General features: G+C 37.5%; 3 protein-coding genes across 3 annotated transcripts in view; 2 read left to right on the forward strand and 1 right to left on the reverse strand.

Moving 5' to 3' along the window:
* The window catches only part of LOC139960602 (uncharacterized), a 187,644-nt gene that overhangs the window by 1,604 nt on the left and 158,947 nt on the right, over window positions 1-27,093 (forward strand). Inside the window, exons 2-3 of the mRNA XM_071959074.1 lie at window positions 885-1,048; window positions 1,548-1,625. Of these exons, the coding sequence (XP_071815175.1) occupies window positions 1,606-1,625 (20 nt within the window). The 5' untranslated portion in view covers window positions 885-1,048; window positions 1,548-1,605. The remainder of the gene's footprint in view (window positions 1-884; window positions 1,049-1,547; window positions 1,626-27,093) is intronic.
* The window catches only part of LOC139960604 (uncharacterized), a 45,191-nt gene continuing 22,855 nt past the window's right edge, over window positions 4,758-27,093 (forward strand). Inside the window, exon 1 of the mRNA XM_071959081.1 lies at window positions 4,758-4,890. The gene's annotated coding sequence lies outside the window, so the exon portion shown is untranslated. The remainder of the gene's footprint in view (window positions 4,891-27,093) is intronic.
* On the reverse strand, window positions 17,545-25,559 carry LOC139960605 (uncharacterized). Its single transcript, XM_071959083.1, has 2 exons — window positions 24,791-25,559; window positions 17,545-24,270 (listed from the first exon to the last, which is right to left on the reverse strand). The coding sequence occupies exon 2, from the start codon at window positions 23,086-23,088 to the stop codon at window positions 18,436-18,438; it is 4,653 nt and encodes a 1,550-aa protein (XP_071815184.1). The 5' UTR covers window positions 23,089-24,270; window positions 24,791-25,559; the 3' UTR covers window positions 17,545-18,435.

Below are 27,093 nucleotides of genomic sequence, written 5' to 3' on the forward strand. Positions count from 1 at the left end.
CAATAGGAATGGAAGGCTGACTCATAGAAGAACGAAGCTCATACAGGAAGCTCAGTATCTTTCGCCTGCATGTATGTGCACTGACACACACGAAGAGCCGATTTTGGAACATATTTTTATCCCCTCTATATATACTCCCGTCCGAATCCCCCAACCTCACTACCCCCCCCTCCCCCAACTAACCAAAATGTCCAGTATACTCTGATGTGAAATACTTAGTTCATTTCCTTACTTTGTCAGGTTTCTAGTTTGAATAATAACGGAAAATCGTATAGAATATTCCGCTTAGATAAGACCACACAAGTCCGCCGTAACTATATGAAATACGCTATAACGCTTTTTACAGACTTATGTTGGACTGGTTAGACGGAAACCAATATGGTAGCCCACTTACTCAATGGAAGTTATAATTGAGGGAGAGGGATATCTCAGGCTATGTGGATATCTCAATGATATGTAGACTTAACAGGAAGACCACCTGTATTGATATTAAGCCAGTCCCCGCCCCCCCCCCCCGTCCCTCCCCTGTATTTTGTAAGGTACGACATAACATTCCAAGTAAGATTCAAATAGGTTCAATTAAACAAGAAGGAAGACATAAACGAACTGCTTTTAATTCAATTTTGACTTAAACATCACGCGATATGGTTTATATGTAGGAGGTCAAAGATTAGTGGGCATATTTTATCATTTTATTAATTTGCTAGATACCAGATCAGACCAAGCCTGTTCTCCTCTTTTACTATATCAGTCAACCCTCCACTACATCTTTCGTGCGCCACACTTTAGCTGTTCAGCGTTTATTATATAATATTCAGTTGATAATTGTTTTCATACTCTGATCAAAATCATATCATTTCGTTGTCTTTTCAATTATCTCAAAGGGCCATCTGTTTGAAATTTGTGCTATCACTTCCCGCTTCGTTGACCTGCCAGCAACTCAGCATACAAAAATCGAACTATATCAAGAACAAGTTTATATTCAAGACCTCTCGAAGAATATTAGCTGTACCTCACCTGCACCTGTCTTGCAGAGACGTCTATCATTGTAAGTAAAAATGAAACATTTATGAATGTTTATTAACAGCACTCCAGTATAGGGAAGTATATAATTGTGCAACATGCTTTTACGGGACAGTTTTAATAAAAAATATCAATTTCTTTAAAAGAAAATTCCCTCTTTCATCATCGTATATATAAATTTATTAATTTTACGAAATTTAAACTATTTTGTCACGATTTCGTCATCTTTTTCGCAATCCAGCATGAACTAAAGATAGCTGAAACGTTAAATTCATGATTTAGTGTGTTTTGGAATCGGGGATAAATTAAAAAGGGAACCTTTCCTGATGACCAAAAACATCATTTCATACATATATTAAATTCAAGGTTGCTCGTTAAACATAAATAAGGCCAGTCTGAATTCACCCAAAAGGAGTTTTCTTTCCGTTCCGATGATCTCTGTATTTATTGCGATATTCGTCGATAAGAATATATTTTAGAAAATCGTATTTGTTTCTTAAGGATTTTTCTAATTTCATCCGCAGATCAGGACTCCCGCTGCATTAATACAATTCCCTCAGAACTAATTAAGCACATTTCAAAATGGCCACCACAAAAACCTCGTAAGATTTACTATTGTTTGCTTGTTTTATAAAATATTCAAATGTGTTTATACCAGGCAGTGTGTTTATACAGGCAATGTGTTTATACATGACAGTATAAGAAAAATATTGATTATTTGTTTACTTTACATTCATCTATATACAAGCAATGTAGTATATGGAAAATCTTTCATAAACCGGGCTGTTCGTTCCTCAGATAACTTCTGAAATGGAGGAAAGGGTTCAGTGGCGAAGGGGTGGGGTAGGTCGTGGTAAAAAAAAAATTCCTTAGGGTGGTAGGACATCACGGTGTCGTTGAATTGAGAAGTACAAAGCCATCTCAAATCGCCAATAAAATGGATCCTTTCTGCATTCTATGCCACGAATTCCATTATTTCCATTATTTTCAACGATATAGGATCTTTCAATTGATTAGTTTAATTTATCAGCAAAAATGGCACGTCTTGATAACACTTTTCCTAAATGTCTCAACGAAAGGACACTTTTTAAATAACAAAGAATGACAAAGAGCGGAACTTGTCAAAAATTGGCACTTCTAATCTATGAAACAGGGCACTTCTTAACGTTTCTGTTACAAAACAGGAGGAACTTGTATCCTCGGATTCCCCGCATCGGGTCAATCGCCCATGGATATAACACAAATGGTTATGTCAAAGCTTAGCCTGGTAGACATAAAGGGTTACTATAAATACAAAATTAACTTAAAGTTTTGTAGACTTTTAAAATCCTCTGCTATCAGCCCATGTTGGATGTCTATAACAGTTTTCATTTTAAAGAAATGGTCCTTTATACAAATGAGGTTCATAACTTTGAAGTGACTGGACCGTATTTAGTCTCATACAAATACCATTAGGTAAGTTTCTCTGATACAACACAAAATTCACTGTGAAGACTCTTATTGCCTCCAATGCCATATGTTAAGATGCATTGCAAATTTGTCATGTACAAAAGTGTTAAACGTCATCAAAGGATGTGTTTTGATTTTAGGGAGATAAAAGAACATGTTTTGGTGGAGTTATTGGAATTTCTAAGCAATGGATTAACATTATGACTTAGGATTGCACTGAGGCGCCGACGCATCGATCTCTGGACCCTTAAGAGCATTCCAGAATTTATGCATATTTTTAAGGTAAATATAAGGTAAGAAGGTAAATATAGGTGGAAAGCTGCGTAGGTATAAAAAACATTATTACTAGCAGTCAAAATTGTCCTTTTTTTCTTGGACTTAATATGTCAAAGAACTCAAGACTAAATTTCTGTCTGAAGTCAACCCGTAAAAACTTTCGACCAAAGTTAGCTTTCTTGAATAGCGCCATCACTGAATGATTACCGGAGCCTTTCACAAAGTTAGCTTTCTTGAATGGCTCCACGACTTTTACACAACTTGTGGGCTTCTCTCCCTCCTCCTTTGGCGCTGAATGCAAATGTATTTTAATGCACTGCATGCGTGTACGTTGTCGACAAACACAAGTTGAATCAGAAAGTTACATAAGTGCTTACATATTGATAACGACGAATATTGATGATAAGCAAATATGTTCAAGCAAAGTAAATATAGCCTATGCAATTTCATAATTTGACTGAAACTGCTTATTAACAATTAAGGCCTATAGTCGGTGTTGTTATATGTGAGAGAAATGTTGTAAATGGAATATTTTCCGTACAACACACAGTAATAAATTGGAAATGTTTTTTCTACATTCTGACCTTTATTTAGACTTTAATAGGATACTTTAATGGGAAAATATTTTATTCGGTCGATTTTCCAATTTCTAGCACTTTTTACCCCGTTTGCTATATATAAAATTAACGCAGCCATATGTATTTTCTTCACGTTAAAGCGCGAGAAAGTTCTTTGTAAGTCGTGGGTCTATATATAGGCCAGTATCCCGATAATTCCTTATTATTATGCCTTCAACGTCTCGTTTCTTATATCTTCGACATTACTATATGTCGGTTAATTTTCTCTGGACATCTACCAATGTGGTCACAAGTTTGTAATTCCATGCATAAATTAAATCAGTACCGTTTGCAAGATTTGCCTAAAGGCCGGGTCACATCTGCGCGATTCAACTCGCAACTAAAATCACGCGAATCAGAAAAGTTGCTTCTGAGAAGTTGCGCTGATTAGGACATTGCTCTATTGCAAATCAACCCAAATCGACGGCGCAGCTTTTATTGCGCAACAAGTTGATACCCGTGTCTAACTACGCGATTCAACCTTCAATTGTATTGCGAGTTGAATCGCTTGTTGAATCGCGCAGATGTGACCCGGGCTTAAGCTACTTCGCAGTCTGAGTTGTTCATCATTCCTTCGATCAAAAATCACTCTAAATTCTTCGTTACCATGGATACAACCTTCCAACCCTGACCTAACTTTTCACTTTTTGCCTTCCACACACACAGAGTGTATACAACGATAGCACGATTCACTGTACAAGATGGTTACAGTGTGTCGGCAATGGACGTGCTAGATACAGGCCGTTTGGCTGTCGCTGGATATAATGTCAAGACAAAATGTAGCTTTATCGATCTGTTTATGTTGCAATTTGATCCTGATTCTCAATTAAAACCGTTATTATTGACGTCAGAACCCTATTATTCTGAGGAATTTACCGAGTTTGGTTCACAATTGCGGTTTGTTTGTTTACTGGATGATCGTCTGTTTTTAACGTGTTGTGTGAATACGACAGCATTGTACGATAGTAGTAATGGCGATCTGGTCAATCAAGGGAAGTTTAAAGGTGTAGCCTTGTGTATGACAACCAGAGATGGGTTAGTCTATGTCGCTTTATTCTCCAATGAGGTGATTGTCTTAGATTCGAGAAGTTTGAAAACAAAGAAGACAATCACCTTAAAAGGATTAGTAGGATTAGAATGGCCCTCAGATATAACAGTTAGTAATGATAAACTGTTTATCAGTACTACACTCGTTGGGAGAGTCATTATGTTTAATAGTGAGGGAGAAAAAGAACAGGAATATACAAGCACACAGTACGTGTATGCAAATAGTATAACAGTCAGCGAAGAGAAAGGATTAATATATATATTATGGAAGGATGGTGGTGAGAGTAGACAAGTTGTTGTTTACTCTCTATCAGGGGGTCATTCTTCCATCTCTGGGGCTCATTCTTCCATCTCTGAGGATCATATCTTGGCTTCTTTTAAAGTTCCTGATTATTCCAGTAGAATCAGGATCAATAATAACATAAACAGATTGATTTTGGTTACTGAAAAAACTGGAGAAGTATATGAATATCACACAGTAAGTACTAATACAGGATATATAGGCCTACGGTAAAAATTAGGACTTTTTATCACTTTTGTTCAAACAATCCTTTGAATGAAGATCAACAAATTTGGTTTTATTCAATGCGAACAAGTGTGGAGAAGACACTCATAGATGTTTAGTGATCTACTTTGCAAAATTTAAAGAAAAATAAGGACATTTTTTTCCTTGGGATATGCTGGTTATGGTAAGGTTGTCATGGAAGTGATTTGTACCGTCAATGTAAAGGTAAAATTGGTTTTCCTTATTTTCTCAGTCTTCAAGCTTCAAATGTAGACAAAATTGATTCTAGTGAATGCGGAATTTTATTAAGAACACAACTATCACTTGTTTGTTCAGAGGGAGATCAAAATGGTGGAAAAGTAAGGGCAAAATTTTATGAAAAGTTTAGGCCATTGGTAGCTTGTAGCACTTTCCAATATAAGAGCAACACACAAAATTTGGAAAATATTTCTTCTTATTTTCTGAGTTAACGAGCTGCTAATTTATAAAAATTTTATTCTAGTGAATGCGGAATTTTATTAAGAGCACAACTTTTACTTGTTTGTTAAGAGGGAGTTCAAAATGGTGGAAAATTTAGAGCAAAATTTTTACAAAAAATAGGCTATTGGTAGCTTGTAGCACTTTCCAAAATTAGAGCAGCACACAAAATTTGGAAAATATTTCTTCTTATTTTCTGAGCTTACAAGCTGCTAATTTCTACAAATTTGATATCAGTGAATGCGGAATTTTATTAAGAGCACAAATATTACTTGTTTGTTCAGAGGGAGATCAAAATGGTGGAAAAGTAAATGCAAAATTTTATGAAGAATTTAGGCCATTGGATGCTTGTTGCACTTTCCAATATTAGAGCAACACACAAAATTTGGAAAATATTTCTTCCTATTTTCTGAGCTTACAAGCTGCTAATTTCTACAAATTTGGTTTTAGTGAATGCGGAATTTTAGAAAGAACACAACTATTACCTGTTTGTTAAGAGGGAGATCAAAATGGTGGAAATGTAAGTGCAAAAATTTATGAAAAATTTAGGTCATTGGAAGCTTGTTGCACTTAAGTGCTGGAAAAAATCAAGTAAAATTAGTGCTATTTTTTAAGGTAACAATTTCTATTCTAGGTCAAAACTTCTTGCAAATTCATGCAAGATGAATGCTCCATGGCATAACAGACTAAAAAAGTGTAGTTCCTTTATCATTAATTTTGGCTGTCAAAGTCTGCTAAACTATAATTTGACAAAAACCAATGCAAACTATTGTTAAGTACACAACAGGTGCAATTTTCCTTGCAATGAGGTAAAATTCAAGAAGAAATTAAGGGCAATATGTTATTCTAAATTTAGACCATGGTGATTAGCTTTGCACTAGTGCACATGAAGGGTTTTTGTTTAGAAATGAAGTAGGTGGGTCAAGTTGAAAAGTAGGCGGGACTGTCTGTATGCGGACATGGGGGAGGTGTCTAAGGGGAGGGGTCTAAGGGGAGGGTTCCCCCTCCCCTTTGCCGGAAAATTGCAATTTAAAAAGTCTCTAGATGCAAAATGGTGCAATATACAGTTGTTTGGTCAATGATATTGCCCCCTCCCAGTCACCCCTTTCTTCTGTCCTATTTTTCTATTTTCTCCTGATTTTTTTTATTAACACTCGGGTCATGGAGCCTAGGGAGGTAGCTTTGCCACTGAACCGAACTTAGCAAGGGTGTGACGCACTTGCTGCATTAAATGAAGTGCGATCATAACAAAATGATAATAGGTCTACGGTACCTACAAAGTGATTAGGATTTTACTGCCAAAAAATACCCAACTAGGTCTGTGATAGAACCTTTTGTTTTTTATTCAGCTTTTATCTCTGTTGAGCAACAATTTGTATGTCAAGAGAAGCCCTTCGCCTACCTCTACTCTCACCCACCCCTCAGCCTCATCTCCTTGACCATACTACTAATGTTCAACTTCTTGTAGTTTTTACATACAGTTAACTGCTGTGACAGTTTCAATCACACCTGACCTGGTTGTGGGTATATATTCCTCTCGATTTTTTGCGTCATTTTTTTAATTTTAATTTTTTTTTTTTTTACTGAGCGTCGCAAAGTAGCCGGGTCATGTACGTGCAGTAAGCGGGTCATTTGACCCGGGTCCCGGCTACTAATGAAAACCCTGACATGTATAGCAAATACTGCAGTGATGATACCTTGATTTGATCACAGTATTTAAGTCTTGATAAAATGGTATTACACAAGCTTGCAAATTAGTCAAAAAAAGCAGAAAAAGAAGGAGAAAATGTCACCTTAGCCTTGTGGTACTATTTTCACATTTTCAACATGTAGTCAAGGCCACGGGCGGAGATTTGTTTCAAATATTGGGGGGGGGGGGGACATTTGCTTGGATGCATGCGAATTACTATCAAAGCGGAGCGCCACCATTGGTTGGCGCGCAGCGTACAAGAAAACTTTGATAGCCCCCCAGGTCACCGGAAATGGGACTTCTCGGGCTTGAAAATGACCAACCAGATGTAGACTTTTGCCTGAGAACCAAGTTTTTCCCAATAGTTTTTTTTCATTCATAACTTTTTTCAAGATTGTCACCAGTCACACATCATGTTCGACCTCATCGCATCTCTTGTGGATCATTGCCTTTGTAGGTAATTCTATGTAACGCCCCACAATACCCGGCAGCCCCACTTTTCAAGGTTTTAAGCCTGTTATTTTTTCAGAATTTGAATAATAAATACACTTCAAAACATACCCATAATGTTGTACAAAATTTTATCTATGGACAACCAATATAGAAAAACCGGTCAAAATTGCATGAGTAGAGGGAAGTATGATGAAGAATACGTTGGTCAAGGAATTTTCAAAAATTCAGACATAGTTAATTTATTGGTTTACAAATATTAAAACCTCCTATGCGATTCGCGCAATTTGATCACATTTGGAATTAACGATTAGTTAAAAAGCCACTTGCGATTACTATTTTTTAGTTATCCCGTCTATAATCCATAAACATCGCGTAAAATTCCTTGTCAGCCTTTCCTTCTTTGAAATAAACGAATGAATAAATAATAATTTCTTCCACATGGTAGCCTAACACCACACTAAGTCAATGAGAAATCTAGCTAAGCCTAACCATCTTTTCATTTGCTGGAGTTGTGACGCAGTTATAAGACATCTATGGAATACTTTCGTTATTGCTGTTACGTTCGACAACATGGTTGCCTAACACCACACTAAGTCAATGGGGGTAGTCTAGCCTAGCCATCTGTTTATTAGCTGAAATTGTGACGCAGTTATAAGATATCTAATGGAAAGCTTTCGTTATTGCTGTTAAATTCGAACACATGGTAGCCTAACGACATAATAAGTCAATGGGAAATCAGCCTAACCATCGGTTGCAATTTTTTTTTTAAACAGTCACACTTTGCGTATGATTCGGGTAATAAATTAGGAACAGAGTAGTATCGCGTCGAGTGGGCCCCTTCGTTATTGCTGTTATCTTCGACCACATTGTAGCCTAGAACACCACACTAAGTCAATGGGATATCTGCCTAACCGTCGGTTTGCGATTTTTTTTTTTTTTTTAAATCACACTTTGCTAAGGATTCGGGTAAAAAAATTAGGAACCGGGTAGTATCGCGTCGGGCGGGTACCCGGGTACCCGGATAACCCGTGCAAACACTAGAATTTACACTCATACACAAGACATGTACAGACATTATGATAATAATCATGTGTGACAACATGCTATACGGTCACAGATCACAGAAACGACCACGAAGAGTCATTAACCTCATGCAGCATGTGTTGGATGAAGTTTTAGCCACAGCCAAATATGATGTAACTAATCTCACGCATTATTTTCTATTTATAGCCACAAAAAAAAAATTATGCCACCAAATGTTGGGGGGATATTAGATACTACCATATATCCCCACCTAATATATTGGGGGTGACATGTCCCCCGCCCCCCCCCCCCATGACCGCCGCCCATGTAGATATATATATATATATATATATATATATATATATATATACATGTATATATATATATATATATTTATTTATACTTATATATATATACATATATATATTTATCTCAATACATTACATGTATAGAGATATTGTAACAGTAAGTGGGACTTTCTCTTCTCTTAAAAATTTTTCAGCGTCTTCAAACAAAGTTCTTTTTCTCTGGAATTTCCAGAGCAAGAATATATCATATAGACCAACAAAAGTTACTATTTTTTATTCCAGAATTGTATCTCATTCCGTGACTTTTTCACCGATTTATGTCCAAATCGGGCCAATTTGGACTGAAAACACACTTTGACAGACCTGTTTTGCACACGCTCCAAAACTTATGTTTTATGAAAGAGAATAGAATAGAACTGTCTTTCAACAGTGGTATCGTCTAAGATAGGGTCCTATGTATTATATATTTTATTAAAATTTTAAACTTTCATTTGTTGTTTACAGGTAGGTATTAATAAGAATTTTACTACATGTATATGACATTTAATGGCTTTTATTTGCTTTATTTGATGTTTAAATGATTTTTCTTTCTTAAAACAACACTGAGCTGCCGCCCCGACTTTTAGTAAAACGGTCCGTTTTTGATGATTAAGCCCCGCCCCCAAGTCTGTTTTGTAGCAGATTGGCTATGACTCATAACAGCTACATGTTAGATATACGAAAATGGCTACCCTCGCGAACAATTTTCTGTTCTGTAGTTAGGTACGCGAGGTGTTAGTGTATTGCATGCTAATTACATTCTGTACTGCTGAATTCTACCAGGGAGTTGTTATAACTCCCTGATTCTACGTAGTGCATTTAATTTATATTAGGCCTTCGTTTTTGTAACATCCATTTAAGGATAGTACTGGTGTTCAGGTAGCTTTTCAGAGCAAGGGCCATGATAAGTTTGTTTGATTGCCCTTCATGTATTTTGTATAATTACGTATACACATTCTTGTATTTCTGAAGGCTACTTACTGTAGGCCTAGTGCATTTAAAAATATATATATATATAGGCCTAGGCTAGGCCCCTAGGCCTATTAGGCTTTCAGTGATAGCCACATTAGCATTGTACTGGTGCTCAGACAGCTTTTCCTAGGAAGGACCAGGGTACGTATAAAAGAGGAGCCGGCCATAGCATCACAACTTTGATAAGACTATAAAAATTGTATAAGGTTATGTTTTATTTATAAGGATATAAGATGTATAAGGTTATAAGAAGTATGTTGAGCTTTCTTTTGAACCTGTAATGTTTGACATCAAATGTACAAAGAATTAAAATAAAATAACAAAATGGAGAGGAACTGAGGTGGCTATTAGGGGAAGAGGAGGCCACCCATCACTTGCATATAAAAACTTGTAATCTTCTTTTACATTATTTTTTCCAAGTCATAAATCCATGAAATCTTCATGTCCGAAAAATTGAGATGGAAAAACGTGGGTTGTTTTGATATCTAGAAGTGGACACAGTTTTGATGGTAGTCACCACTACAGTCTACAGTAACATACAGTAGGTCAATAGGCCTAGCTCTCAAGGCAGGCATCAAGAATATGGTCGAGTTGTTCGCCTCTTCTAATTTGGCTGTTGTCATTGACGTCAAACTATATGACCAAAAAGTCCAACTGAGACTGACCTAAGATGAAGGATACCACATAAAAAACAAGTTCTTAAATATTCTATGACATTACTAAACCTTGCAACATCGTTCTTTCGACTAACAGGCAATGAGCGCTAAAGGCAAGACTAGCAGGATAAAGTGTAACCTGCAGAGACTATTCGTGGCAAAAATGCAAGTTATATATTTGTTGTACCATGATTGATATTGATAATTGTAGAGACAGAGCAAAGATTTCAAATTAGGAATAAAAATTAAAACTTCCAGTATTGAGATACTGCATCATTGATGCTCTATATATATAATTATGGTTGCTACCCTATTTTCCTTTTTTATCGGCAAACCTAATTTCATTACGGATGTGGTCCCTCTAGCTATTCATTTCGATAAAAAGGTAAAAACTACTTTCGGTCATATATAGTAACAAATTGTAACACGGTTGGACAGGCGCCTTGCGAGGAATTTGCCAAGGGAGGGGCGAAGCTTGTAGGCAAACTATCAGAGCCGTATATAGAGAGAGTTTGGCCAACTGGCGATTTGTGACGTCACACGCAAACCATGGGCATCAAAATAGGTCCAGATGTCGTTACCAGTTGCGCGAAACACGAAAAACTATACACACAATAGTATATCAGCTTTGCACACTGTGCTCGTTGCGAACAAACGAAGCGACTCAGAATTTCAGATTTTGACAAGCATACGAGGAACAAAATGGATATCAGGTAATGAATTAGAGTATTCGTTAGTTAATGACATTTACGTTTATCTTCACACCTGAAATGCGTAGAAAACTAGCTGAAAACCTGTGTCATTACACTTGTTTATTTTACGCCTCATAGTAGTAGTCCTACTTTAGTCGTACAAACGAAAAGCACACATCACAGTCCTGGCTAGGCTAGATTACAGACGCCAAACTATAGCATCAGGCTTACATTAATAGATCCTTCAATTAAATAGAGTAGGCCTACACATAAAATGACAATTGATGCTTCACTGATCTTTTCAAGTTTGCCAAAAGTAGTTGTACCAGAGGTCATTGTCTTAAACTCCAGAAGTTACAAAGTAGGATTAATATTCGGCATAACTTTTTCTCTAAAGTCTAATACAAGGGTTGTGAATGGATGGAATGGTATGCCTGAGAAGGTTAAATTGCAAGTAGTGTGAATGGGTTTAAGAATGCTTTCGATGAGTACATTAAGCATTGTAATTGGGTATGACATTTGATGTCCTCGGTTTTATTCCTGTCATATAGCCTTAGGGTCCTTAATGGGGACTTGAGTGTCTCTCCTGGTCTTTTTTTCTACTAAACTAAACTATATACTTCAGTGTAGGAGTTAGCAATAGTTGGGAGTCTGTGGGCAAACCTAAGACTGATATTGTGGTGTTAATTTCTCAGGAATGTAGTACTAGGCTATAGTAGGTGCAATAGATTGAATGGGTCTGTCGAGAAAAAAAAAACCTGCAACAACTGAATACTGGTGTATGTTGTAGCTTATGTATTTTCCATTAACATATATACTATACGGTCATGTGCCTTAATAAGGTTTCATGGATCACACTGACATAGTGTGTCTACTTGTCAGTTCTGTCAACTGAGCACAGGGCTGATGACATCATTCAGTTTGTTATTATGCAGACAGCAAATGGCTATAATGATAATTATTAATTGTTACTTATTCTTCATACTGCCCTTACTGGCCTTACCTGAACAGTGATGTATCAAAATGCAAGAAGTCGTTAAGCTTTTCATTTAAGAATCGTTTCAGCCTGTCCTATTTCAAACATATGATTGGCAGGTTTCCATGTTACATAGCTTATCAAAATGGAGCTGTTCTGTAAAGCAAGAAAATCACACATATGCATGCATACAAACACACTCATATAACAATTTCTGAATATCTTTTCAGCTGCCCAAAGGTACTAGAATGCAAGCTCTGTTGGGTGAATTAAACAACCCTCATTGTACTCTTTTATTATGGTCAGCTAAGCTGGAACCAGCAATGATGGTGATGTGGATTTGACAGTACCTAGACAAGAATTCAATAGCTGCTTTGTGTTGAAGTGGGTTCAACTTGCTCAAGGCCATGACAGGATGACGACTCTACATCAGGATGAACTATCTGTTGCAGAGCTCTATATACCAGGCAGTTGTTAAAACATCCATTGGGTGACCCTCACAGTCTACCAGGCACTGCGTTGCAGAAGCAAAATGAAGTGTGTGTGATACCTTCATCTTATGAGAGTGGGATGGTGTAAGTGTGGCCTCTGTCAATTTGGCTTCAAGTTTTTGTTTTCTTGAAAGCTGAGAAGATCTTTCAGTGGTTTCACACTGACCTTTGTACTTGACAATTCATGTGTATTTGCCAGCTCAGGAGGAAGCCAGATTTTAATTACATTAACCAATGCTGACTTTTTTTTTGGACATGTGGTACATCTGCAAGGAGGTGAAGGAAGCAGTTGGAGTTGCATGGATGTGGAATCTTGTTGATAGTCTGGCAGTCTTATCCACAGATTATCCCAAAGCTTCTCCACATTGCCACATTCAGAACTTATTACATTGATAAACCTGAAAATTGCAGGAATCTAACCAAGCACCCATCAAGGGAATTTGTTTGTATAATTATTGAAAGCTGTGACCTGATGTGACAGATTAATGTGAAATATAGGGCAGTAGATTACCTTGTAAATGAACCTTGTCATTTGTTTTATTGTATCTAATGTTTGCAAAATTTAAAGTTGCATGCTACCAATTGAAACACAATTCTTTCTCTATTAATGGGATATAAATACTTCTCCTGAAAGGGTGTGAAGACTCCCGCACAAAGAAACGTCTCATGCCTGTTATCTGACCTAGTTTCGAATGCGGTGTAACAGAAGTGTTAGACACCACCATTGATCCCAGAAAATACACACACAGCTTGCTACCATCTGTAAATAGACATTAGTGTACAGTCAATACAAACATCATGGTCAATACCCACAACACAGTGCACAAAGCAGCGTGGACATCTCAGGTCTAGACAAAAGATAACAAGGTATCAGGTTTCATTACTGTCTGCATTTTGTAGCGACACAAAAAAAACTTCACTTGCAAGCAACGGAAAGTAAACTTTTTCAGAGCATGGCATGCGGTTTAGGGCGAGTCTTCAATACCTTTAAATATACTGCATTGGTTGTTGTCACTTGATCATTTGCTTGTGTGTGAGCTAAACAGCTTAAATAATATGTGAAAAAATAATACAAACTTTCAAATTGCCAGATATTTACTTGCTCAAAATCATTATCCAATCATGATTTGTTGCTATCCTTGAGTCCATTATTCAGATGATGAGGCAGATTCCCTTCAACTCTCCATGATGAAGGTAAAACCTTATATCTTAACCAACTGCCATTGAGTGTCCATTTGAAAGTTTCAAACACACAAGCGCATTGATTAAAACAAAGACTTTATTGCTGTGGTTGCAGGAACTGGATTTCAGTCTAATAGTCACTCACCAGGTTCGTCTTTATCACAGTCTGCTAACTGTGGCGTTTTATGTTAGGAGTTTTTCTTCAGAGCACATGTCACCTTTGATTTGTAAAAAAAGTCCTGAAATTCAGGGAGTTAAAATATACTGTCTAAAGATCATTTTAAAAGATTTTTTTTTAACTTCAATCATCAATGTGGGGGTCAATTAGGGGAATAAGGAGTTACTGATGCAATGAGTTTCTGGCATAAGTGCATTTATAATGTGTTAAAACTTGAAAGGTGTATATTACTGCATCCCCCCCCCTCCCTCTTAATTTGCACTCTGTTGGAATGCACAGACAGTTTTGCTTTTTAATAAAATACCAGTTAACACTAAATTTTCAAATCAATTCAAGTCTTGCTTTAAAACAGTCAAATGAAACCGTGCATTGCCCAAGCTAGGCCTACGCAATATTTTGAACATTTCTTTATCAACATGTGGTGACAGGGCTCTTAAGATAATTCAGTGACCAAGACAAGAGTGTATGGTAGTCTTTGCAATAAGCATAACTAAGGCTAGGCTACAAGTACCAGTACCATAGTTAGCCTTGGCTTAGTGGTCTTTGAAATGTAGCCTAGGCCCCTGCTACTTTGATAAATGATAGTTGACTGCATCCAAATTAAACCAAGGCCTAGGCTATACTTTTGAAGAAGAAAAAATTAGGCTGAATTCATGTTAGCCTAAAAAGGCTAGGCCAATGCTGACAATTAACACAAACCAAGATCATTTAACCATTTGGGCACTTGTTTATGGCATACTAAAAGGGTCTATATAATTAGGCCTGTATGTGTACACAACCCACAAGTTGCCAATGAGTATTGACCTAGCCTAACTCGTTTAGGCCTAGGCTACTTTGTTTTCCTTAGGCCTAGTTTAATTGGGCCTTATACTGTGCCATATTATGTAATGTGCTATAACAGTTGTAGTATTAGCAAGAATGGTCCAGGTCTAACTAAGCCCAGGCTTAACTTATGCTTTGGGCTTAACTTAGGATTAGGGCTTGACGTTATGCCTAGCCCACCCTTTTACATTAAACTAAAAGTTATACTTTTTTAGGCTAGGCATAGCCTAGGCATACAATAACTAGGAATTAGGATAACTATATGTGCGAATGAAGCTGCCATGCCTATGATTAGGAGAGCTGGCATAATGAAATCGAATTTGTGGATCGTAAAACGAGAGAGAATAGCCATGAATGTAATTACAGAAACCAGTCTGAACGTAAAATTCTCGCATTGCTTGTACATTACTCGTATTACACTAGGGCCTATGGCTATGGGCCTAGGCTACACAAACTTTTTTTCATTAGATCTCCATCTTGTTCTTTCTACTTCCAAAAAATTCCTCTTCTTTTATGATCAGTCGGAAAATCAAACAACAATATCCATGTTCTGACCGATTGCAGTATTCCCAGCACCATTTCTTCCATAATTTCGTACTTTTTTCGTGTACACAAACGATAGTCTATACACTGTGAGTATGCGTGTCGCCTGCTATAAAGTTTTCAAGTGGACCTATTTTACCACCCTGTGTGGGCGTTGTCCCTCTCGACCAATCCAAATCGGTTACATGGTTGGCCAAACTCTCTCTATATACGGCTCTGCAAACTATCTAAGCGTAGCGCCACCATTAGTTGGCGCGAAACGCAAAAGAAAATTTTGGCCGAAAATGCCTCCCAGATCGCTGGAAATGGCACTTCCCAGGTCTTGTAAGTTGCATCTAAGCATTTTCTATTTTGAAATTACTAGCGATATCATAAAAAAATAACAAAAATATGCTTTAAAAAAAAAAACTATGCCACCAAATATTGGGGGGATATTAGATACTATATCCCCCACCTAAAATATTGGGGGGACGTGTCCCCCCGTCCCCCCCCCCCCATGATCGCAGCCCATGGTAAAGACTGCAAAATTCACCAAGCCATTGAAATCATTTTCATTACTTCTGAGGAGAGAAAGTTGAAGCTAAGTACAGCTTTACTTTAATAAGGATTGCATCGAGTCAGTTGACAGTCTTCTTGTCAGTTCTCTTTAATTGGTTCATTTCACTGATGGCCTATGATTTCCATTATGAAGAATGCACAGTGTAATGTAGACTATATAGTCCTTATAAGTAACAATAAGAAACAGATTATGGATTAATTCCTGACAATGCCAATTAGGTACAATTTATTCTTGTCAGTTCTCTTCAAGTGGTTCATTTCACTGATGGCCTATGATTTCCATTATGAAGAATGCACAGTGTCACCCACAAAAAGAATGCAAGTGGCAATGCGACACATTCGCCTAGCGGCTATCCAAAATCAATATGCAATGTAAAAAAGAAATACTCCAACCAACTAATGATGCAGAACAAGTTTTATAAATTCAACTTCTTAAGTGAATAGGTATTTATTGAGGAGGAACTTTCTCCTTAAAATAATAAAAAAAAAAGGAACATGCAAAATAAAGGTTACAGCGTTCTGTAATACTGCTTAGGAACACGTAGGACTCCTGAATACTTAGAGATAACAGATTGCTTTGGCGCAATCTTTACCAGAGGATAACATATACTAGATTTAGCTTAACTACTGAAAAGGTTAAGACTTTCCAAAGTTTTGATACCCCTGGATCTTTTTCAATTGCGAGAGAGCAAACTGGCACGTATAAATTTAGTCTTAATATATATTAATTGGATATTCTTTTCTCTATAGAAGAATGAGATTACCTCTTCTAGTCTGAAGAGCTTTCCCCCCTTTACATCATGAAATTCTGATTTAACATTTATCTTTAAAAAAAAATGAGTTCTGAGTTGTCACTATGACGAATATTGCCTAAAGATGTTGACAATACTTGTTGACACGTGGTTGCTGATATCAGGTTGTGGTAGGTGTTATAGTCGGTGATAAAACTATCCTCAAAAGCTTCCGGTCTTCGACCCAATGTGAGAGGAAAGTGGCACTGTATCGGAACAAAATACACAATCAGATTCTCTGATAATACTTTGTCCAAATACAATATACTAAATATGTTGCATAAATTTATAATACAAAATTTGTAACAATAAGCCATATATGAATCTTGAACAAAGTTTAGTTTGTTCCACATACAAACAAAAAATTGGTTAAACTCAAACATATATACATTCCTACTCCAAAGCTATGGTGAGCACATCATAACTCTCCTTTATGCACACTAACCTCATGTTCACTCCACTAAACATATAACCCCTCTCTGCCAAAATCACTTGAATTAATTTGTAATGCTATAAAAGTTACCATCACTATTACAATCATAGCAAACATCCACTTTCTTAAGGAAAGTCAATTAAGGCGTGACTTTTACTATCCAACATAATGAAAAATTACTACACAAAATTAAACTGACTTTTGTGCACCTCCAAAAGTATACAAACTTTAAAGTGGTTGCATCCCAAATATTACATATACAGAACAGATTAATATAACAAGTTTCTACTTACAATGGTTCCAGTTCTTAAACTGTCAGACGAGCTCTGCAATACAGCTTTACTTTATCCGGTCAGGTGATGTACTTCCATCCCAACTCTGCCGACAAGCTGCCCTATCCAGAACACTAAATATTGTGTGATACTGGAATCTCCAGGGAAAAATTGTGTTTCAAGCTTTCACAGTTAAATGCCAGATATTAATTAAAGTATGCCAGCCCAGGCTTCAATACAGGTATCCTATATATAGGATCCTGTGCCCCATGATATGAAAATCACAATATTGTAGCTCCGTCTTTTTCAGCTAAGAGATATAGCAGGACTCAATCCGATGATGGTATTTTGGAGAGTGAATAAAAATCTTATCCAACACTCACTTCACTGGCTGGATGTGATGTCACACATAATTAATAGTGTATCAATTTGCATAACTTGGCAATACAATACATTGTCATCTTGACTATGTCCTGCCCTGGTAGGTTTCTTTTGTGTGCACTAGCTATGCTATGCTACCCTGTACCTTTGTATTATTATACTATGCCCTGACCTGGTGATGTTTCTTTTGTATACATACTCAATTATGCTACCTTGTATTTCTGTAGTGAATAGAGGGATTTGGGTTTATGTAAATTGTCCTACATCCTTGGATACTACTTTCCAACATCAACAACAACCAGCATTGACTAAAGTAAAAGTTACTAAAAAAAAACTTTCTAAAATAAACAGCTGACAGATTGACTTCTTCTGTCATACAAATACAAATTAACTAAATTATACTATTCTAATGTGACAATTAACTCCCTCCTTTAATAAAATGTGTCTAACACATTTATACACATCTCACATTAGGATATTTGTTTCAGCCTATCCTGCACTGAAATCTCCTTCAATTTCCTCTGCTTCTCCCTAAGCTTCCTGAAATCACACATTTCCATACACTATTGGAAATGAATTTCTTACAGCTCTTTGCTGATGAAGGATAAGAAATTGGCTTGCATTATTTCTGTACTTCTACTCAAGTAGTCAGCCCCTACATTATCGGCTCCCTTTATCACTTGGATGCGGTAACGATATGGCTGTAATGCCAGTGCCCACCTCATTATCCTTCCATTTGCCACTTTCGACTTCCGAATGCATGTCAATGGTTGATGGTCTGTATCTATTACAAATTCCTTGCCATAGAGATATGGCTCAAACTTGAGTACAGCCCAGACTACGGCCAAGCATTCTCTCTCCATCACTGAGTATCTCATTTGACTCTTGTTCAGCTTTTTGCTAGCATAGGCTACTGGAAATTTTTCACCTGCAAACTCCTGAAGAAGGATCGCACCAACTCCTGTATCCGAAGCGTCTGTCCGAAGTGTGAATTCCCTGTGGAGGTCGGGGAGCTGAAGAATCGGTGAGCTTGCAAGCTTACTCTTCAGTGTTTGGAACGCCTGTTCCTGGCTCTCGCCCCATCTAATCACGTTTGGTTCCCCTTTCTTCGTACAGTTAGTCAGTGGTACTGCCACGGCTGCGAAGTTTGGTACAAACTTCCTGTAGTAACCTACCAACCCTAAGAATGATCTCACTTGAGTCTTTGTAGTTGGTCTCTCTGCTTGCTGAATGGCTTTAATTTTGTCAGGTTTGGGCTTTACTCTACCTTCTCCTATAATATGTCCTAAAAATTCCACCTCATTGTACCCAATGAAACATTTTGTAGGTCTAGCCGTCAAGTTGGCTTTCTTGATTCTTGTGAAGACTTCTTTTACTCTCTGGAGATGTTCCTCCCATGTCTGAGTGTGTATCAGGATATCATCTACATAACTATGGACATTCTCAATTCCTTTAAGAAGCTTCCTCATCACTCTGTTGAATGTAGCACCAGAATTCACAAGACCAAATGGCATCATATTGAACTCGTATAACCCATCATGAGTCACAAATGCTGTTAATGGCTTCGACTCTTTTGCCATTGGGATTTGCCAGTAACCTTTGCTCAGATCGATTTTACTGAAGTAGCAATCCTTGGATAACTTTGCAAAAATCTCTTCCTGGTCTGGAACAGGCTCAGCATCAAACTCCGTGATCATGTTAATTTTGCGTGTGTCGCAACAGGCCCTCAAAGATCCATCCGGCTTCTTTAATGCTACCAACGGACAAGCGTATGGACTTTTGCTGTGCGATATTACGCCCATCCTCAGCATACTTTGGATCTCCTTGCGGATATCATCTCGAAGAGCATGTGGTATTGGATAAGGTTTACTCCTTATAGGTGTTGTATCGCTGACTTTGATGACATGTTCACCGAGCTTTGTCTTCCCCGGTAGGTCAGTCAAACTGTCTTCAAACTCTGTCAATATTTGTTGTACCTGTTGAGTTTTTGTTTTTCCTAATTGTCCGCTGATATTCACATCAGTACTTCGCTCCTTCTGAAACATAGGTGGAAGATGTATAAGATCATCTGTGGAAAATGATTTGAGTTCAGATATACCAGATTCCTCTTGTGGTTCATCTTCTAGAACCGATGTGCAGACAACTTCATACATACTTTGTATTGGCATCTCGAACATAGTGGCTGCCACTTCACGTCTGTTATATTTCTTTAGCAGGTTGGCGTGAAATGTTTTGACCCTATGGCCAAAGTCTATTTTGTAGTTCATTGTACCAACTTTCTCCACTATTGGAAATGGTCCCTTCCACTGCATAAGTAGCTTGTTCTTATCAGTGGGGAGAAGGAGGAGGACTTCTTCTCCTACTTTCATGTTTCTTACTCTTGCTTTCTTGTTGTAGTACGTTTTGTACCTTTGTCTAGACTTCTTGAGCTCCTCACGTGCTAGTTGACATGTTTGCTCCAAACGTTCCTGTAAGTCCAACACGTACTGGTACACAGTCTTCGTCTCACTTACTTCTGATTCGCCGGTCCATAATTCCTTAAGAATCCGCATAGGACCACGCACGGTCCGCCCATATAGCAGTTCAAATGGCGAGAAGCCTGTGCTTTCCTGTGGCGTTTCCCTGTACGCAAACAGTAGGGGATCTATATATCTGTCCCAATCTTTAGGCCTTTCATCGCACATCTTCTTTAACATTGCTTTCAATGTGCCATTAAATTTCTCTACCAACCCATTGCACATGGCATGGTACGGAGTCGTGGTTAATCGGCGAATTGACAATAATCGGCTAACTTCTTTCATGACGCCAGAGACAAACTGAGATCCTTGGTCAGTTAATACTTCTTTTGGGAAGCCTAATCTTGAATAAATTCCAAGGAGTTCCTCAGCTACTGACTCAGCTTCAATGGTTTTCATTGGTACTGCTTCTGGGTATCTAGTTGCGTAGTCAACTAAAACCAATATGTATCGATGTCCACGCTCTGTGGCTGGCTTGATCGGTCCTACTAAGTCTACTGCTACCCTTTGAAATGGTTCTTCAATCAGCGGCATACTTCCTAATGGTACTTTAGTAACACGACCTTTAGGGAGGGTTCTTTGGCATACATCACACGACTGACAATACCTGGTAACGTCTGCTTGCATTCCAGGCCATGTAAAGTCACTCATTACTTTATCACGCGTCTTTTTGGATCCTTGATGACCCCCTAGAATCGATTCGTGTGCTACCTTTAATACATGATCTCTGTAGTCAACTGGAACTACTACCTGCCTAAATCTGTTTCCAAATTCCACTCGAGGAGAACTAAATTCTCTGTAGAGAATGCCACTGGACTTCACATATTTATGAGTACTCCCATTTTTACTCACTTTATCATCTCCTGTTTTGGCTAACTGTCTGATTTTTTCCAAGGTGGGGTCCTGTTGTTGCTTTTCACGTAGCATGTCTGCAGTAACCTCTTCACCAATCGGGGACGATACCTTTAACTTTTTAAAGGGCTTCTCTTTTGCTTTGCTCTGACTCCTTGTCTGTGCTGCGGCAACTGTATTTGGGTCATCATCATTCCTTATTGCCATAGGCTTGGTTACATTTGGTGGTGGTTGTACTGGTTGATCCTGTGTCTGTGACTCTTCCCAATTCGGGTCTGGATTGGTAGGTTCTCGTACACCTGGGACATTCCCTAGAATTAAATCATAGACTGGATCATTCATACACAAGGCCGAAACTGAACCTGAGAAGTATGGAGTATCCACGAGTATGTTGGCAACGGGATATTGTCGTACCGTACCGTCAATCAGGATGCAAGTTTTAACGTCACCTGTCATTTGGCTGGGCTTGACGTACTGAGATCTTACAACTACACCACTGCATCCACTGTCCCGTAATACTTTAACACTTTGATTCCCTATCTTACCCATTTGAACAGGCATCGACGATAAATTCTGATCTTTACATGCGGCTGTAACTTGAGTCAATACAGTTAACTTGTGACCACAATCTAATGTGAAGAATCCCTTCTTACTTGCTTGGAATAGATGAGGATCTGGCTTTACCATCATGAATGCCCCAATGTCTGTACATGCACCGCCAGTTTCCTTTTTGTCTGGAAGGTTCTGTTCGGTCAAAGTTGAGGCGCGTTTCTCCATCATGTCACTAAATACATCTGTCATAAGAGCCATGGTTTGCATTCGCTTTGTCCTACAGTCTCTTGCAAAGTGGCCTGGTTTATCACAAATATAGCATTTCCTGGGTTCACTTCTCTGCCCAGAATACGTTTTCCCTTTCTGATTTTGTTGCTGGAACTTCTGATTGTGATTGTGGAATCTTCCGTTGTTACGATTCTGGTTCCTCGTGGAATTACTGTTTTGAGTACTTCTACTATTCTTGGAGTGACCAGGATACCAACCTCCATGTGCTTCTACATATTGATCGGTAAATTCACCCATTGTTGTGATGTTCTTCGGCTTTCTTTCTTTCAGAAATGTTTCCAAATCTTTGCTACATGAGTTCAAGAACTGCTCTCTCAATATTATGTCTTGGAGTTGTTCATAAGTAGTTACTTCCTCTAATTCCATCCATCTATGGAGATAATTCTTTAATTTTGTGACATACTTGGTTCCTGTATCTTCATGTGCAGGTCTAATATCACGAAATTTCTTCCTAAAACCATCGGCTGTAAGGTGGTATGCACGTAATAAGGCTTGCTTTACCTTGTCGTAATCTTTGGAATCCTCAAGTGAAAGTGATGAATATTCAAACAATCCACAACCTTGAATAAGTGCTGAAAGACTTGTGGCCCATACAGTATCCCTATCCCAACCTTGCAATGTGGCATAACGTTCAAATCTATTGATATATGCATCAATGTCGTCTTTCTCTTGGTTGAATGGTGGCAGTTTAGGTGGTCTACTTCTTGCTGCACTACCATTACCATGATAACCTCCATTGCCTATCTGTGCTTGTGCCTCAGCTTGGGCTTGCTTTGCTTCTTCTATCTTGAGTTGTATTTCTAACTGCTTTGCCTTTTCTCTTTCTATCTTTTCTTGTCTCTGCCTATCTTCTTCTTGTTCGTGTGCATCAATCGCCCTTTGCTTAGCTCTTCGATCTCTTTCTTCATCTCGTTCTTGCTTAAGCTTGTCCCTTTCATCATCTAAGAATTGTTTTAGTTCTACACCTTTGAGACCTAACTTTTCTCCGATTGACACAAGTTTTTCTAACTCTAGTTGACTAGTCATGACTAATGTATAACAATGACAATGTATTGAAACCAATTACTGATGCCTGCAGTTTAGTTTAGAGTGCGCGCAATTTATAGTTACATCCGACAACAATGTAATTTCATATCATAGGTAACACAGTTGTACGATTAAACAACAATGATACACTAATTGTGTAAGTGGATTTCACGTCTGGCATAAAACATGTAAAATACAAAACACAATTAACTACTTGCCAACCAACATTACGTTAGATGTTGCTTCAGTTCTTGTCGGGACCGCCAGTAAGACGCTAGAATGGAAGTACACAGGTAGACCGACCAAATAAGAGCTGCTCTTGCGGAATTCGTCTGCGAATACAAGTAAATACAAACAATTAATATACATATAATTCACAGGTTGAATTTTATGACACCAACCAGTTATGTATTTTTCACTTCTGTCAAAGAAAATGCTTATGCTTAAATCTTGGATAGAATTCCCGGACAGGCCCCCATTTAATTGTCACCCACAAAAAGAATGCAAGTGGCAATGCGACACATTCGCCTAGCGGCTATCCAAAATCAATATGCAATGTAAAAAAGAAATACTCCAACCAACTAATGATGCAGAACAAGTTTTATAAATTCAACTTCTTAAGTGAATAGGTATTTATTGAGGAGGAACTTTCTCCTTAAAATAATAAAAAAAAAAGGAACATGCAAAATAAAGGTTACAGCGTTCTGTAATACTGCTTAGGAACACGTAGGACTCCTGAATACTTAGAGATAACAGATTGCTTTGGCGCAATCTTTACCAGAGGATAACATATACTAGATTTAGCTTAACTACTGAAAAGGTTAAGACTTTCCAAAGTTTTGATACCCCTGGATCTTTTTCAATTGCGAGAGAGCAAACTGGCACGTATAAATTTAGTCTTAATATATATTAATTGGATATTCTTTTCTCTATAGAAGAATGAGATTACCTCTTCTAGTCTGAAGAGCTTTCCCCCCTTTACATCATGAAATTCTGATTTAACATTTATCTTTAAAAAAAAATGAGTTCTGAGTTGTCACTATGACGAATATTGCCTAAAGATGTTGACAATACTTGTTGACACGTGGTTGCTGATATCAGGTTGTGGTAGGTGTTATAGTCGGTGATAAAACTATCCTCAAAAGCTTCCGGTCTTCGACCCAATGTGAGAGGAAAGTGGCACTGTATCGGAACAAAATACACAATCAGATTCTCTGATAATACTTTGTCCAAATACAATATACTAAATATGTTGCATAAATTTATAATACAAAATTTGTAACAATAAGCCATATATGAATCTTGAACAAAGTTTAGTTTGTTCCACATACAAACAAAAAATTGGTTAAACTCAAACATATATACATTCCTACTCCAAAGCTATGGTGAGCACATCATAACTCTCCTTTATGCACACTAACCTCATGTTCACTCCACTAAACATATAACCCCTCTCTGCCAAAATCACTTGAATTAATTTGTAATGCTATAAAAGTTACCATCACTATTACAATCATAGCAAACATCCACTTTCTTAAGGAAAGTCAATTAAGGCGTGACTTTTACTATCCAACATAATGAAAAATTACTACACAAAATTAAACTGACTTTTGTGCACCTCCAAAAGTATACAAACTTTAAAGTGGTTGCATCCCAAATATTACATATACAGAACAGATTAATATAACAAGTTTCTACTTACAATGGTTCCAGTTCTTAAACTGTCAGACGAGCTCTGCAATACAGCTTTACTTTATCCGGTCAGGTGATGTACTTCCATCCCAACTCTGCCGACAAGCTGCCCTATCCAGAACACTAAATATTGTGTGATACTGGAATCTCCAGGGAAAAATTGTGTTTCAAGCTTTCACAGTTAAATGCCAGATATTAATTAAAGTATGCCAGCCCAGGCTTCAATACAGGTATCCTATATATAGGATCCTGTGCCCCATGATATGAAAATCACAATATTGTAGCTCCGTCTTTTTCAGCTAAGAGATATAGCAGGACTCAATCCGATGATGGTATTTTGGAGAGTGAATAAAAATCTTATCCAACACTCACTTCACTGGCTGGATGTGATGTCACACATAATTAATAGTGTATCAAGTTGCATAACTTGGCAATACAATACATTGTCATCTTGACTATGTCCTGCCCTGGTAGGTTTCTTTTGTGTGCACTAGCTATGCTATGCTACCCTGTACCTTTGTATTATTATACTATGCCCTGACCTGGTGATGTTTCTTTTGTATACATACTCAATTATGCTACCTTGTATTTCTGTAGTGAATAGAGGGATTTGGGTTTATGTAAATTGTCCTACATCCTTGGATACTACTTTCCAACATCAACAACAACCAGCATTGACTAAAGTAAAAGTTACTAAAAAAAAACTTTCTAAAATAAACAGCTGACAGATTGACTTCTTCTGTCATACAAATACAAATTAACTAAATTATACTATTCTAATGTAACGTAGACTATGTAGTCCTTATAAGTAACAATAAGAAACAGATTTTGGATTCATTCCTGACAATGCCAATTAGGTACAATTTAGCTGTACTACACTCATAATGTACAGTAGGTCATATGGGAATAAGCTCAGGAAAATGAGGCAAAACATTAATTGTTTCAAAATTATGTTGATTTCTATGTTTGAAAACTAAGAAAGTAATGTATTACTGCAGTGTATTTCTGTCAAGTTTGTGACAGTAACGATTATAGACATCACTTTGTGTAAGTGATGATACACAATATCCTGCTTAATTGTCTAAATACCCAATACACTAATTAACAATGGTGAAGATCCCCACTCATTAGCTGTCACCAAGCACACAGTGTAATGTATGCAATTGCTATGCACATGGATTTAACATGATCATTGCAGGGAGTTGTTATGAAACTCCCTGATCATTGCTACCCATGCATGAGAAAGCATTACCAACTGTCAACCAGTGTAAGAACAATGGTCTTCATGTAAAAGGTATTATTATGCATGTCATTTGGCCACACCATATACTACTAAATTATGTCTAACCTCATTAAGTAACCTATGAAACTTGGTTCAATACCATTATAGTTGATAACTGCACATAGTCACAATAATTAAATGTTTCACATGAATTCTTTGTCATGAAGCTGTGTATAGCTCATAGTGCAGTAGCTGCACTATACGATTTAGTGTATACACCAATCTTGAAAAGACTTCACAGTGCTATGGACTTTGATTCTTCATTCTTCTTCTTCATTTGAGCTGCAGCACATGTAGTTTACATGTGTTATTGACCACCTACATTGCCCAAACATGGGTCAGGATGTAGCAGGGTTTTGACCGGTCAAAACCTGTTTTGACCACAAAGCGGTTTAAACCTGGTTTAAACCGGTCAAAACTAAGTTTAAACCGGTCAAAACTCAAAAATAATTCGGAAGCTCCCGACAAAGTTCTGCAGATGGTCTTAGGTAGTGTGAAGTATAATGCATACCATTGGAGTGTTCATAATATCTGTTCTAAGGTATTCTCCCATTTGGTTGCTTCTCTTCCCAAGAATCAGTATGAAATTATATGCAAAAATGTGAAGCTGATGAAGATGTCACATGAATGTTCTGACTAGGCTATGCTTCAACTTTAATGTTCTTATGAGGTACACCGTACTAGGCCAGGCCTACAGTACTACTCTAGATATTTGTTCTCTCAACCACAGACGGACTGCAATCAAATATCCTCATCATACAATTATCAGCATGGTTGCAATTGCAAGAAATCACCTTTTTATATATGGTTGGTGTCAGACGTAATGTACATTTTTGCGGTGTCGGACGTACCCCTGCAAAATATTTGAACACCAACCAACGAATGTAGCGGGAATATGCAAAATATAGTTTACATGTTGATAATTAGTATCAGACACATCAGTTGTATCTTTTCACTAATTGAATGATGCAAGTTAAGTAGCTCAATTGGGAACAAGTGTTGAGAAACAGATGTTTTAAAGCTGGCATTTT

This window comes from Apostichopus japonicus, chromosome 19 (assembly GCF_037975245.1).
Source record: "Apostichopus japonicus isolate 1M-3 chromosome 19, ASM3797524v1, whole genome shotgun sequence".
Classification (NCBI taxonomy): domain Eukaryota; kingdom Metazoa; phylum Echinodermata; class Holothuroidea; order Aspidochirotida; family Stichopodidae; genus Apostichopus; species Apostichopus japonicus.